We start from the raw sequence: 14965 nt of genomic DNA, 5'->3' as shown, positions 1-14965 counted from the left end.
GTTCTCTTGAATAGTGTTTCATCTGCTCACCTTTATACAAAATGTATGTACAGTTCTATCCAGTCAAAATCCTGCGTTCATCCATAAATAGACAAAGTTACTTTACACTCAGCACCTGCAGGCCTGTATGTGACAAAAAAAAGAAGAAAAGTCAGCAAACACCTCTGCCTTCACCCTCCCTCCCCTTGGTTTCACTATCGCCATTCCTGAGTACGACTGTTCCCTTCCCAGGAACGCTGGACCGCGCTGTTTGGCAAGTGTTACGTTTTTCCAAGGCAGCCATTTAAAAGAATTCTTCTCTATAACAGGAATAAATGCAAGCATGTAAATAAATAAACATGTATTTATTCCTCGAGCAAGTTTCATTCCATTTTTTGAAGATTTTGCAGAAATGGCTATTTAAAGTAAGGGCTTTAAAATGCAGTGCATCCTGTATTTGGCTTAGCAGCTGCATTTTGAGTCCTCGTGAGGACTTTGCACCTAGGTGTCTCACTGAGCCTTGCAACAACAGGCCTCTGCAATACAGTGCAACAGCCTCTTTGGGGATCGGACGGACAGCGCAGGCTCGGGGTGCGCTGGCTGGCAACCCCGTAGAGCGGGTGAAGAGCCCCCGCGGCAGCTCGTGTCGAGGCCCCTACACCTATGCTACGTGCAGCCGGAGGTTTTACTCCGGACCAGATTGTCTAGTCCGCCGCACCGAACAGAAGCGCCCGAAGGACCAGGCTCGGCTCCGACGCCTGCGGACCCCCGAGGGCTGGCTGGTATTTGATGTGCACCTGGAATGGAGGTCCTAGGTTGGACCGCTCCTGGAAGGAGCTGCTACACAGGCACTAGAAGTATGCTAAAAACTGAAACAATTCACAGCAAATGGCAATGGTTGGGGAATTTGCTTCAAAATCACACTATGTGAAGTAAAACGATCACCTAAATAAAGCCGTAAGTTGGAAGAGATCACAGCTTTGATTCACACAGGTATCTAGGCACCTACCTTTCTACTGAAGTCTACAGGAACTTAGATCTAATCCTAAAATAGTCCAACTAGGTGAGGAAGAAAAAAACTGGAAACACAGAGGGGGAGGAACATTTGAAGAATACTAAAGCTTAACTCTATTAAACCAAACCTATAGAGGAATTACTTCATTTCAGAATATTGATTTTGCATATCATTCATATATCTAGCCAGTGAGGGGCAAAAACTGTGTGGGCTATATTGTGGAAATCGCACTTTGTATAGTATGAACCAGAATCAGTTTTTATTTACCTTTATGCCTTGGTGTCTGCAGAACACGATTCAATTATTAATGGAATAACAAAAGAAAAACAGTCAATTTCATACGGTAGCCAAAGTGGTGTTTAATGATTCTGCTTCCAATAGTAACAATTTACAAAATACAAAGTTAAAAATACTAGATTATATCATTTTTACTTGAATTAAAAACAGGCTGTATGTCTAATTTACTATACACACGTAAATAAAGTATCACTCAAGTTATTGTGTGTACAAAACATAATATTAATATAAAGAGCATATAAAATTTATTAAGAAAGCAAAATTCCATAGTTATTACTATGGTAATAGGTGAGGTGAAGAAGTCTTACAAAAATAAATTTGTGGTACTACCGCAGATCTGACACAAATCTGCTTTGAAGAAATATTTACCCGTCCAAACCTGTACTGCATTCATCTGTACCTATTACAATAGCTTTATGATTCTGACTAATGGCAAATCTTGAAACAAATGACAAATACAGTATATCTATTTAAAAAATACCAGTATTATAAGTCTTCAATATATTAAACTATTTCAAGTACAATTTATTTTCACACTAGCTGATTTATAAATGCATTCCTTACTCCATTAGGAAAAAAAACCACTCAAATACTTTCTAGCCTAAAGACTCACTTTAAAGTTTATCTACAAATGTATGAACTTGTTTGTGAAAAATCAGGAATAATGATGAGGTTTCTGAGAACTGGCCAAAAATGTCAGTTAACACTTTAGAAGGAATAGACTAGCAGCCATTTGACAAGGACCAAAGAAAGCAGAAGCAATGATACACGGCAGATGCTGCTTTGCCCCATAAAGAAATGAAGAGTTTGCACATGAATTTAGGCTCATGAAATGAACACCACCAGTTATTTCACATTTGGATACTGTACATAGAATATAATCAAATTTACATCTATACAGAGTACTTTATTTATCAGTAGTAGCATTCCCAGAAAAGTAAGTAAAATCTGGCCAAGTTTTTGTTAGGACTTTTGGCCTCATGTAATAAACAATAATTTAGAATGCTGAATAAAAATTACCCTTCCTCTCCCTCCTACCTTAAATTGCAGTTCCCAGAGGCTTAATTATTATTATTATTTTTAACGTGAGCCAACTCAAGAAAAAATAGAAAGGAGCTATTTTTTAAACAAATGCTAGACAGAGTATACTTACACCATGTGAATTAAATGAATATGAGTATACACACACACACACACACACACACACTTGAATTCTAGTAGTACAGAAATTATTTCTTACATAGCAAAGACACCAATGCTTAATATTAAAAGGGAAAAGTCAAGTTTAACATTCTCCTGAGGGCCAATACATTTTATGTCAACAAACAACTGTGAAGACAAAAATGCCATTGGAAGCTATCGACATTTTCAGTGTCTTTGTAATATCTGATGTTCAAGGCTAAGAGGCAAGAAATGAAGCAACGCCCACAACAAACCTGGTGTAAAACACTGATTTTAGTGTACGTTTAGAATGTTTCCACTCAATGTGTCCTGTCTAGTCTAAGACAGCTCTTTCCACGTGTCCACTGTTAGTCACTAGAGCTTCTGGATATTGAACTAGGTGGTCTCAGCTGGCCCAGTCTGGTACTTTTGCAGTTAAGCAACTAGGGAAAATTACCCTGGAAATTGAGAAGTTAGGGATGCAAAAGTTAAAACACTCATAAAATCTGAAGGAATAGAAAGATATAGACAGGTATCCTTTCATATCTTTGCTAAGGAAGAGAGGCACCACATTTCTGTATCAAAAGCTGTTTTTATATAATCATTTTTCATTCCTTTCCTGCACTAACACGTTTTATTTACACTCAGTGTAACTACGTGACAATGGTAATTGGGATAGGTGGAAAATGAGGGGAAGTTAACCTTCCACTACTTAATCTATTTCTACACCCCTTTCTCAAGTTCATTCTCAAAACAGATTAAATTGGTAGGTGAATAGTTATTTTTTTATTAAACATTATTATAGAATTGACCCTACTGCTATCCTATATGGTGTTCCTGGAAAATGGAAAAGGTAAAAAGAGTTAAAGTAAAAAAAAGTAAAAAAAAAAAAAAAAAAATACTTGTGACAATTTTACTCGAGTTTATGTTCTATAATATAGCATTTAGATGTTCAAAATGTACATGTAAATAACATAACTGCTAATCAGTTAGATTTGAAACAATTACATCTGCAACAATGTAAAGAACAGGCCCACGTTCATGTTGCAGATTACAGACTTAAACCAGTATAAAGTTCTCGTATCCTGTTGAGCTGTATAGATGCAGTAATCTCCAAGGACAGTCTTGAGAGTCACTGTGGACAGTGTAATATCTGCACAGTGTACAGTAACAATGAGAAGACTGATATGAAAAAATTACATTATAATCGAACACTAGTATGACTTCATCAGCCTGCTGTAATGCAGCCAAGAACTACGACCAATCCCGTGATTTATGTAAGATGAGACTTTACAAAAAAACAAATAACAGCTAATCTAAAAGGAGAGCAATTAGAAGGAGTATGATATAAAAACTATGGAGACCATAAGGAAAACCAATTGATTTTCACTTTTGCCATGTTCCATACCAGATTAAAACACAGTAAGCTTAAGGCAAACAGAAAAAATACATGCATCAGTCCTATCTGTAAWTTCTTAACACAACAAAATTCGAATTATTTAAACAGAAAACATCCTTGCTGGTTTGATGATCCATACACATATCATCCCCCTATGTTTTCAAACCGATAATATGCTTCTTTGCTCCAATATATTCTAGCAGAAAACTTTTCCATAATGGAATCCAAGTCTACTTTTGATATTTTCTTCTTTGCCTGTCCTAAATTTTGACTACACACTGTTCTACTCATCATTACTCGTCATAGATTTTACTCAATGAAACGTACCAGGTTTTCAGTTATTCTGCAATAACTAACTTTTCAGATACTTTTTAGCCTTTTACCTTCAACTAGCTATCTGAGTTCTCACAGTACAGAAATTGATGCCTATCTTTTTTTTGACTCCTATTGTTACCTGCGTTTTTAAAAAACATGGATTGGAAAATTTTGTAAAACTGATTTGGCGATTTGTCCACAATATATTTCTTACTGAGATAACTAGTTCATATGTACTTTTGGAGTAAACATCAGTCTCTTCAGAATACCTTTTGTATTATTACGTTGCACTAATTGATAAACTCTGACCTCAATATATGGGAATTTGCTTATGCACTACTGTCTTCTCAAGTCAGGATAAGCTCCTTTATAGCTTGGATAGATACTACTGCATTTATCAATCTGTACTGGGAGTGGGGGGATTCAGGATGAGTTTTGTATCTTCAAGGTAACAGTCCCAATGCAACTTTTAAAAAAATCACTGTGTTTCTTACAGACTTGGTCTTTGACCAGACTGTACTTTTTTTTTTTTTTTGATTAAATAAAGTTTTGAAGTGTTTGAAATATTTCATGCTCTGAAAGGATTTATTTTCAATGTAACTAAAATTTATAATGTTTTGGAAGAAATTTATTTTTTCCTAACAAAACAGTTTGGATGCCAATTTTTTGAAGCTCTGCTTTATAGACCTATTTCCTCATCTATCACTTATTTGAATTCAATGTTTATATGGTATTAGTTTATTTAGGAAGAGTATCTTCTTAATAACAGTCAACTCAGTGCCAGCTACAACTCCACACCCAATACGGAAAGCATTCTAGGACCAGGAAAAAAAGCTTCGTCTAAGCATCCCATAGCCTGGTAAACCCTACCGTTAAAGACCTGTCACTAGCTTGTTGTGACTTTGGAGCTACCATTTTAATTTAGACTGGTTCCTAGCTGCTCTCCAAACAGGAGAAGCCAAATGCTGTTGTGGCAGCCATATCTGTTTTGGGTTGAACTGTACCTGCACGCTGTAGCTCAGCAGTTTCCCAGAGAGCGGGCATGGCTTCTCTGCGACGTTTGGGAGGTCACAGCAATCTGCCTCTAACGCAGAGGCATTCTGCCTGTTGGTTCTGAGCTTCGGAACGCTGCTGCCTGTCCCAGAGCATCCACTGAAGTGTCAAACCCCAACACCACAACTCAGCTATCTTAGAAAGTCTAAAAATCTGAATATGTTTAAGAATTACATAGTCATAAATACCAGTAAATTTTAGATGAAATGGTTTGTGGCAAGCCAGCTAAACCATGCTGGCTAACAAGTTCAAGACCTTTTAAATGAACAGATTGGATCTAATATCACAATAATGGGAAAGACAGATTCACGGAATGTCAGATGGTATCTTTAACAACTTTGAGAACACCGCACAGAGCTGAACTACCATTCATTTGCATTACAGTGTGTTGTTCAAATAATTTTACTTCTTCTGTTAACTGTTTATCTGCCACATTTGCACACCGCGTTTGTTACAAAAAAATTACAAGTTTAACACATAAGATACCTGAATTGGATGCTTATTTTGGATTAAAAAAAGTGCAGGCTTCAATAGGACTTTTACTACCCTTTGTATAGATGCAAAACTGCATAGCTCTATCTCTGAAACTGAAAAGAGTCCTCCCATTTCTGCCTACTTATATACAGCTCAGATACAACTGTAGGCCTTGTATCCATGTAAATGCAAGGATCGCTCCCCAAGGCTATCAGGGAAAGCACATAAGAGACAGGAAAATGTCTTTTATCAACACTACCTTTGGCCCAGTCCCAGGTAAAGACTGGGCCAAAAGCCAAATCAGCTAAATTATTCTAAAAAGTTAAACCAAGCTTAGTGTCACTTTTTTCACACACTGAGCTACCTTAAAAGCATTTTTCAAGTGTAAAAACAAAGATATACAGAATAGTGCAATGAAAGAGTAACACATACAGCAAACTGCTATATGCTTAATAACACACACAAGTCCACGCCATTAGTAGAACGGATGTACAGATATCCAGCAGTACAGTGTTCACATGTGCATCCTTAGAATGTAAAAAGTGTTGCTGATTTGCCATCTCTCAATTTCTAGAAGCCCAGAATATGGTTGAAGTGTCCCTGAAATGACAAAGTTCCATGTCATTAAAAATTAGCTGATTAAAAACTTTTCTTCTTAATTCTTTTAATAATGTACATTTTCAAACTTTTTTTTAAAAAAGAAACTGTGCAACAGTTCCACTAACAGCATCACAAATGTTCCCTTTCTCCCTGAATAACTCATGGGCAATTACAAGAGTCTGGAGAGTAAAGGGAATTCTCAACGTAATCTGTAGGAGGAGCATGATTGCATTATGACAGTAGTTTTGCACATCAGGTTAAACCATGCCTACAGGATACAGGCAATTTTAGCATCATACAGATATCTATAACATCAGATGTTTTACTCTATTTAACTACTAAGTGTTTACAGATTTTGAGGCTAGGACAGAAATTTGTTTTCTGATTGGCAAATGTTATTTAAAACTTAAGTTTGCATTTGTTTATATCACATTTTAAGGTTTTGTATCAGTTTAAAAAAATGTATTCACAGTATTACCTTTAAAACAAGAAAGTTCACCTCTAGTTACCATGTAAGACAGGAAAATCTTAAGAATGATGGTGTTTCCCACACCAAAATCCTACCTAGCTTCCTTCTTTTCTACTTAGCACTTCTTCTAAGTCCTTGCCTAAATAGCCAATAACACATTAGTCCAATGAAAGCTTATAAAAATTCCAAGAATTGAAGTAGTACTCTTTTTTCAAGTTCAGGTTTAATACAATTCTATCATTCCTTCTGAAATGTGGTAGTCATTAAATGTAGGAAAGAGATCTAAAGGTTAAAAGCACAAACCATAATAATCATGATCCTATATTTAAATACATATTGAAGTTCAAGGTACTTACAGTACTGAAACAGACTTAAATGTGTTCAGGAATGCTGATGCTAGTGAAGTTACTCACATTACCTATTAGCTCCATAAATATTAGGATTTCTTGATGCAAAATACAATGCTGATGAGACTACCTACAGCCATGAACAACTGTCTCAGTTGAATATGCTTTGTGTTTGACTTGTCCCAATTTGGATGTTTTATTTACTGAATTTCCCTATCATCTGTAGAAAACACAGCTTCTTATTAGAATTTTAAAACTGTTCTCAATTATGAAAATAAATGGCAACATTAATAATCTTTTTCTGCCTGTAGGCTCCTCCCTCACATTCATTTTAGCTATTCTGAATGGTTTCCATGATGCATTGACTACTGTGACAGTCTCTGATGTTCCTGAAGTGAAACTTTAACTTTGAAGAAAGTTATCTGAGTTAATACCAGTTTACTAAGCACTGTCTGTTTAATATAAGCTTTGTATTATTTTAAGATAATTTTAAGATAATTTAGTAATGTAGTTCCTACCAAATTTATCAAAGTATAACTACATCATTTGTTATGATAATGACCACAAACAACTGATTATCCAAAGAGAACACAATGAACAAATCTATATGATCAGTTCATTACCCATATGTAGAGTTATGAACAAATTATGCTCTGAATGCAAACACACTCACACAAGCCAGGAGCTCGACACAACATGAACTCAGCTATACTGAAACGCAGTTCCAGGTGCTCTAGTCCTGTCTTCAGGTGGCATTATGTCCAAACTAGCAAACTTTCCTAACCGGACCTGGGAGCCAAAGAGAGCCTCTCCTCTCTGCAAGAGCAAGCTATCAGTGCAGAAGCAATCATGTTTTTCTTTTATCCAGGTTAGAGAACTGAATATATACACTAACTTCCCTATTCCATTACTAAACATTATATTTTAATCCTTAAACTCTAAGCTGTATCTGACATTATGCTTTCCTGTAACAGACACAGATAAACTCTTTCCCTACTACAGGGCACACAGATGAAACTGATTTCCATGGATTCAGTCATATTTAAAAATCACCCTGCTTTGAGTAAAGCATTTTCACAGTTCAAGTCAATGATATGTGGCAAATCTAGCAAAAAGTCTAGCAAGTAGCTCTACAAGGGCTTCAGACTTTTATAACAATAACTTGAGATGACGTACTGAAAGCACAAAAAGAGTCAAGCAAAAAAATGGTTCAGTTTTCAGGAACCCAATTCTTACTGTGTAAAGCTAACAAATTGTTTTCCTTAATTCTTATAATTGTAGCTGATCTCACCAACTAGAAAACATTTAAAGTGATCAGAATAAGTCATCCGTTATGCCAAACTTCAATACATCAATGCTTGCGCAAGAGGTGAATTTTACCCTCCAAGTTATTTGGCTTTGTATTTTTGATCTCATGTTCACTAGTAAGCCACATGAAGAAGAATACTTCAGGCTAATCTGACTTAAAACAGAAATGGTGTTATTTGAAATAAAGTTATTTATACTCATGTTACATAAAACCAGTCACAGCTTTCCAAAATTAACCGGTTCCCACTATAGAAGAATTTTACAAACCATAATATAGGCATTGTAGTTCTGCATTATAACAAAACTGACCTCCAAACGTGCCAGCTTGGGTTTCAATCCCAAGATGCTCTTTAAGATCTCCAAGCCCCCAAAGATGGTAACACATTTGAACAAATACATTTGAAAAGTTCAAATTTGGTAATTCAAATATGTGGTCACACTAATTTCTATATTCCTGGAGTCAGCCATGGATCTGGTTTCTATTTTGTTTTTAAAGATGAGCAGAAATAAATCAACACAGATACCAAATCTCTTTTTAGTCACAACTCCTGACTTATGAGAGCAACCTAAGTCTTATGGCATTCAATGGAAATTTTGCCATTAATTCCATCAGATTAAAGGTGTTGCTATAAACATCCAGTCTTTTTAAAGAAATGCACGGCATTCCCCAAACCTCTCCTTGTTTTTGGCTCTCTAAAGAATCCCCTATGATGGTTCAAAAGGATGCAGAGGATGCAAACAGAAGTTAATGGCAGCTCACAGTTTGAGAGACTTCCTAAATGTTGGTTAGACAATTTGTGTGAAAAATGAAACTGTAAAAACACCATAATCTCTTTCACTGTTTTCCAGACAGGATCCTTTGAAGGCTTTAGCCTTTTTTCCTCGGAAAAAGAGAGCAGTTAAGATCATCTATTAGTGGGAGAGTCTAGTACTACTGCTGCAGTATTACGGCATATCACATTGTGCCAAATCACAGCTGTGACTACAGCCTACATAAATAAAAAACCCCATAGATTTTAATTAGCTTACTTGGATATCAAGAGGAGCCTATTTGTAGCAGCACAGAACTCAGCACTATTCAACTGTCCAAGTACTTACTCTGCTTTTCAGAAAACTCAAGTTGTCTGTGCCAAGTTCTGATTGCCATTGGTTCTTTAGTTAACTAGTTTAAAACTAGTGCTAGCATGTCTACGGTGCAATATTTTTAGGCTGCTGTTTTTTTGGCAAGGAAGTATCAAGTTGGAGGAAAAAGAAAAAAAAGGAGATAGAATGGAATTCCTGAATATTTTATCATCATCAGATAAATGAAGAAAGATAAAAGAGGGGGTAGAGGAAGTTGTATGTTATTGTGGGCTTTAGTTACTTCCTAAACTCTGCTTTTTAGAGTGAATTTGAAAAATGTGTTTGCAGTCTCTATATTTCCAACTGATGCTGGAAACATATTAGTTTGTACTCTGCTGGCATACCTCAGAAGCGCTAAATCAATCTGCCTTCTTTTATTTACATGCTTTATTCCTGAGAAATGTAATTGCGGTTTTTATTAACTTTATGTTTTATGGATCTAATACTTAAGAACAAGTCTATCTTTTATGTCATGGAAAGAAGGTTAATATACTTACAGATTCTCCAGCAATACATCTTGGGCAAGGCTGGGCAGTACCTCTGCTTCCATGGTTTTCAAAAATCTAATTAACAAAAACACATACAAAACCATCAAAAAAGCAATTACTTGCAATTTTATTATAAAACATATTTTAAAAATATTCTTCTAATAAATAGATATTGTTGATGATGTAAACGTACCATTGAATCTTGATTTGTCTTTGCAGCTTGAGGAACACAGTCAGTGGAGACTTTCTGTTTAGAATCCAACTCCATAGCACAATCAATGAAGCAAACATCAGCCTCATTTGGAATGGTTTCTAACTGCTTGCATACTCGCTTCTGAAAGAATTAAAAGCAATATTTACATATCTTTGCAAGGTGTAGGGCACTGAATATAAGTTTGCAGTATTTTTCTTGTTTATGACTGATAGAGATCTCCCATTCTGCTGCATATCTTGTATGTAGAATAAGGCCTAGCAGACGCTAGTCCAGAACTCAAAAAATTTTGTACCTAACTGTGCCTCATGCAGGATGAGCGGGGAAGTCTGTAGATAACACTAAATGTCTCTGTGCTTCAGTTACATAAAATGGGTATAAAATGCCACTGGGAAAGGAAGATACAAGGCTATACTTCACCATGCATTAGTGTATAATTTAGGATGGGGCTTATCAAAGGAGCGGATCATGGGAAGTTGTGTGAAACAGCTAATTAAATCAAGGAAACAGAAGGAAAACCCTGAAGCCAAGTCAGACAGTTTTGAAGATATATTTTGTAATGATTTCTTTACATCTTTTTCTGAATATTGTCACCTTTTCAAAGCTTTCCATTGCTATAAGATAAATTAACTTTCTACTTTTCACTTGAACTGTTGTCTAGTATTGAATGACTTTTGAATGACTGCATATCAAAAGCACACAACCTCCAGAGAACAGGTTATCCTGAACAGGGGTGTCTTTCTCACATCCCGTTACAAGATTAAAGGTGTCCAGAAAGTACTGCTTTAGCACTCTATAAGAATCTGTTTAGGAACCAGTAAGGTTGAAGAGATCTTCCAACAGGAAACCTTAAGCAGACTATCCTTGGCTTGTGACTGCTATCCCATGCAGTGGGAGGGCTACCCAAATCCCAGGGTCTCCTTGAAACTGAAATATCAAATTAACAGAATAAGGGAAAATTTCAAAACCAATGCAGGTATTTCAGGGTTTGACTCTGACAGAATTCCAAAGAGATACAGATGTTTTTGAAATTTTTTTCTGATACCTTTCTGTACAAACTTTGTTTTAGGAATAACAATATTCGATCTCTTTCACAAGCATACGGTTTCACAGGCAGAAGATGAGTTGCCACAGAACAGACTACCGAACCACAAAAACTAAATTTAAAATTTGAATATGTCATGTAAAAATAAAATGGATCAATACAACATGAACCTCAGTGGAAAACAGTTGAAACAAGAACACTGTGAAGGAATACAAGATATTTGTATGGGAGGTAAATCAAAAAGTGAAATATGTATTGTACTAAGAAAGTGAATAATATAATAACAAAAAGTCTGAGAAAGTCCTCTAAAGATAAGACTGCCCTCCACTGGGAAAACATTCTCTTGCCTTTGTTGCTGCAGAACTCATCCTTTATTAAAAGCTACAGCATGGTGGTACAGCAGCATAACTAGCAAGATGTGTGAGATGAAGGAGAAAAGGAAAAAATGATTTACTGCCATACATCAGAAGAAATTTGGCTTGTTAAAAATAAATTCAAAGTATTGGGTTTTTTGGAGGGTGGGGGTTAAGATACTTAATATCAGTGACAGAAATTCAGCATACAGAGTAGCTAGCTGACAATCTCATCATACCGATGTTTCTAGAAGAGGCTGGCTTCTGGGAAGACTTCATTCCCTTGAATTCTCTCTCTTAGTAAAGAAACAATCAATACATCAATCCTGCCTGCCAACAGAACACATTTAACACAGGATTCAAAAAGTTTTTGATTAATAAAGATCAACAAGCTAGCTATTCAAAAGGCAAGCAAGGATTTCATCAAAATGACTAATTTTGTTAGGGAATGATCATGCTACACCCAGCTTGGAAGTATAGTTCAAGATAAGTAACAGCAAATCATATACTGTCCTAGAACAGGTAGAAAACAGATCTACCTGGAAAGAAGATATTCTGTAACTTCTCTTTTTTCAGTTGGCAAGTCCTGAAAAAACATGCCTGCAAGAGATATGCCAAAAAATGAGCCTGTGGCTACTTTATTGCTGCTGAAAGGACAGAGACCTCACAGAAGCTACTTTTCATAAATGATGAAACTAAACAGATGCAAAAACTAGCTATGTACAAATAACTAACCTGAATGCATGTGAAAATGCTTTTAAGGCAGACTACCAGTTGCTTTTTGATTTAGCTGTAAGACTTTTAGGATCTCCTATACATTTGTTTGTCACAAACAATTTCTGTTCTGTTTGCCAAATTTTTAAAAGTCTGGCTAGCTTCTGTGTATTTCATAAACAGCTGTCCGTAAGTATAAAACTTGTCTCCATCTAGCTCAGTCTTATATCTTTAGCTCTGCTGGATACCTTTACACGAAGGACAATGACAGTAGCCTATAGATATTCCCCATTGTTAGTGCCCAGCTCCCTACTGAAAGAGATGCAGACGGCTCAGTTTGGGAAAGTAAAAGGAACATGAGGGGCTGCAGGTCCTTGTCCTGGAAAACTCTGCTTGCAGGCCAGTCCAGAACAAGCCAGCTGAACAGCCCTAGCCTAGGAAACACTTGACTCTTTACTTGCGTCTAAACCCAAATGCCTTAAAACCAATGCAACACCAATGAGCAATTGTAAAATAAGTTTCTGAAATGCAGGCAAATAACTGTATTAATATACAAAAGACAAAGAAATCATATGTACATATATATAACATACAAGAGGAGCCATGGGAAAGAAGTCGTCTAAGGAATCTTTCCCAGGTACAACAGCCATTAGCATGGAACTGATTAAGAGAGGCTATTCAAAGTAGTTGCTCCCTAAAACAAAAATCAGCCTGGCCCTGTTTGTGTCAGTTAGTGGAACTGAATTCTCTGATCCCACACATGGTGGTTCATTTAGTGGTAACATTTCATAGGCCAGCTAGAGTGTTCACAATGACATTAAGTCCCAGTACCCGCAATATTTTAAAACCCCCAAAAGGACATAACCCCAAGGAGAAGAGTGGCAAGTATTCCGATGTGAAAACCGAAATGTGCAAAAGTGTGTACAGCATGGTATAAAATACAAAATAAAGCAGTTTACCTCCACTGCCACTAGGGCTTATGCTATCAGCTAAAATCTAAAAAAGAAAATATTTTAAATTATGCAGTTAAAAAAACCCTGCACCACAGCGATCAGGTACTATAAGATGCAGAGCACAATTAAGTTACTATGCACCATCTCAACAATGGAAAAGGTTAAGCACAGGTGTTTCACCTCACATTTGTGATAGTGCACGTGATTACTGCAGCTCAGCTGTTCACTTAACTCATTAAGTCATGATGACTCTACTGTGCCTGGACTGAAACAACTGCTGTTATGAAAAAAAGAAAAATCTCTTGTCTAGGATTCTCTATATAGCAAATTTACTGGATTGTAATACGCAAGGTTCTCTTTTTAAAGCTTCATTGCAGATCTTGATGCAGATATTCTGCTATCTACATAGGTTGTGACAGAAATGCTGAACTGCTATCTGTCATGGAGATTTGAGGGAAGAATTTTATCCTGTCTCCAGAAAGCTCTCTCATTAATGCTTTTCTTAGCAGACAAAAGGCAATTCTTGAGCCAGAAGAAAGTTATCATTTGGCTGTCTAACCTCAAAAAAGGGAGAAAGGTTTTTTCTTTTCTGCCTAAGTGAGTTAAGTCAGAACTTGAAAGTTCACTGAACGGTTTTTTTTTCCTTTAGCTGTAAATGGTATTTCTCTGATAAACAAGGTTAGCCCCTAACTAGATAGATTTTTGCTCATGTCACACCCATGCAGTCATGATCAAGTAACAGTAAGGAAGAACATGAACACTAGCACAAGTTGTCCTGGAGCTCCTGTTAACTTTCTCAAAAGCTTGGCACTTATTAGGAAGAGAAATGCCTACTAGCTGGCAGATGAGAGACAACTTGTTGGAATGAATCTGATTAGAGAAATATACGCACACAAGTGTAGATAAAGTGGAAAACCCCTACTCTGGGAGTACAACATATAAACTCTTAACACACTGTCCTTCTGAGACACCTCCTGGAACTAGGACAGCAGGAAATAAATAGCATTAATAACAACAACTGGTAATAGGAATACCAGCCAAAAAAAGAAGCGATGCTTGTTCAGTGAAATACCACTTAATATTATGAAAGTCTCTGTACACACTCACTATCTCTGCTTGGACTGAAATCCAGATGAGATTTATACAAGCCTTACTCTGAACAGCACATTCGGCAGCAAGATCCTTCAGAGACGTGCAGCTGTCAGGTACGGCCTAGTAAGAACAAGTGTTTAAGATCCTCTAAAAGCACCGCATATCTGTTCTGTGACGACTCTGGGCAATGTGACTGCCAGAAAGACTTTAGGAACTTGTTCGGAGTGTTACATATAGTGACACAGAAGCACGATCAATATACATCCTGGTCCTCTTCTCACAGAACAGCTCATGTGTTGTCACAAAGGTGCACGCCTGCTCTGCATTAATTCCTCATGCATACCGCTGTGTTTCAAAGTATTTCAAACTCCCGCATGGTCTTAATGTACCTCAATGCACATCCCCGTGGGGAATCACCGCGAGCGACGCTGTTAACTGTACGCCGCTCCCTCACCACCGCCCGCTGCGCTGCAGCTCCGCCAGGCGCACGGTGCCGAGGGCAGCTGCCGCCGCCGCCGCCTGGGCGCCCCGGCGCTGCCCAGCTCGGCTGAGCCGCCGCCGCCCGCGGAG

The 14965-nt window shown here is 37.1% G+C and overlaps 1 protein-coding gene across 2 annotated transcripts; it reads right to left on the bottom strand.

The window, feature by feature from the left end:
* Positions 1–1334: 1334 nt before the first annotated feature.
* On the bottom strand, positions 1335–14837 carry CUNH10orf143 (chromosome unknown C10orf143 homolog). 2 transcript variants are annotated; one of them, XR_003253476.1, is made up of 5 exons: positions 14785–14837; positions 10221–10361; positions 10037–10102; positions 5171–6293; positions 1335–2910 (listed from the first exon to the last, which is right to left on the bottom strand). XR_003253476.1 is itself a non-coding variant. In XM_026065679.1 (4 exons), the coding sequence occupies exons 1-4, from the start codon at positions 14794–14796 to the stop codon at positions 6264–6266; spliced, it is 249 nt and encodes an 82-aa protein (XP_025921464.1). In that variant the 5' UTR covers positions 14797–14837; the 3' UTR covers positions 1335–6263. The 2 variants fall into 2 exon arrangements, 1 of the variants encoding a protein (XP_025921464.1); XM_026065679.1 differs by having other exon boundaries at positions 1335–6293.
* Between the last annotated feature and the right edge of the window lie 128 nt (positions 14838–14965).

Source organism: Apteryx rowi, unplaced genomic scaffold (assembly GCF_003343035.1).
Source record: "Apteryx rowi isolate R43461 unplaced genomic scaffold, aptRow1 scaffold_23, whole genome shotgun sequence".
Lineage (NCBI taxonomy): Eukaryota > Metazoa > Chordata > Aves > Apterygiformes > Apterygidae > Apteryx > Apteryx rowi.
This window is presented reverse-complemented; position numbering and strand designations above follow the sequence as displayed.

Coding starts and splice junctions, on each gene's coding strand:
- CUNH10orf143 (XM_026065679.1), bottom strand. Junction 10,103..10,220: donor AGACAAATCAAGATTCAATG/GTACGTTTACAT, acceptor TTTGTTAATTAG/ATTTTTGAAAACCATGGAAG. Junction 6,294..10,036: donor GATGTATTGCTGGAGAATCT/GTAAGTATATTA, acceptor TTGTCATTTCAG/GGACACTTCAACCATATTCT.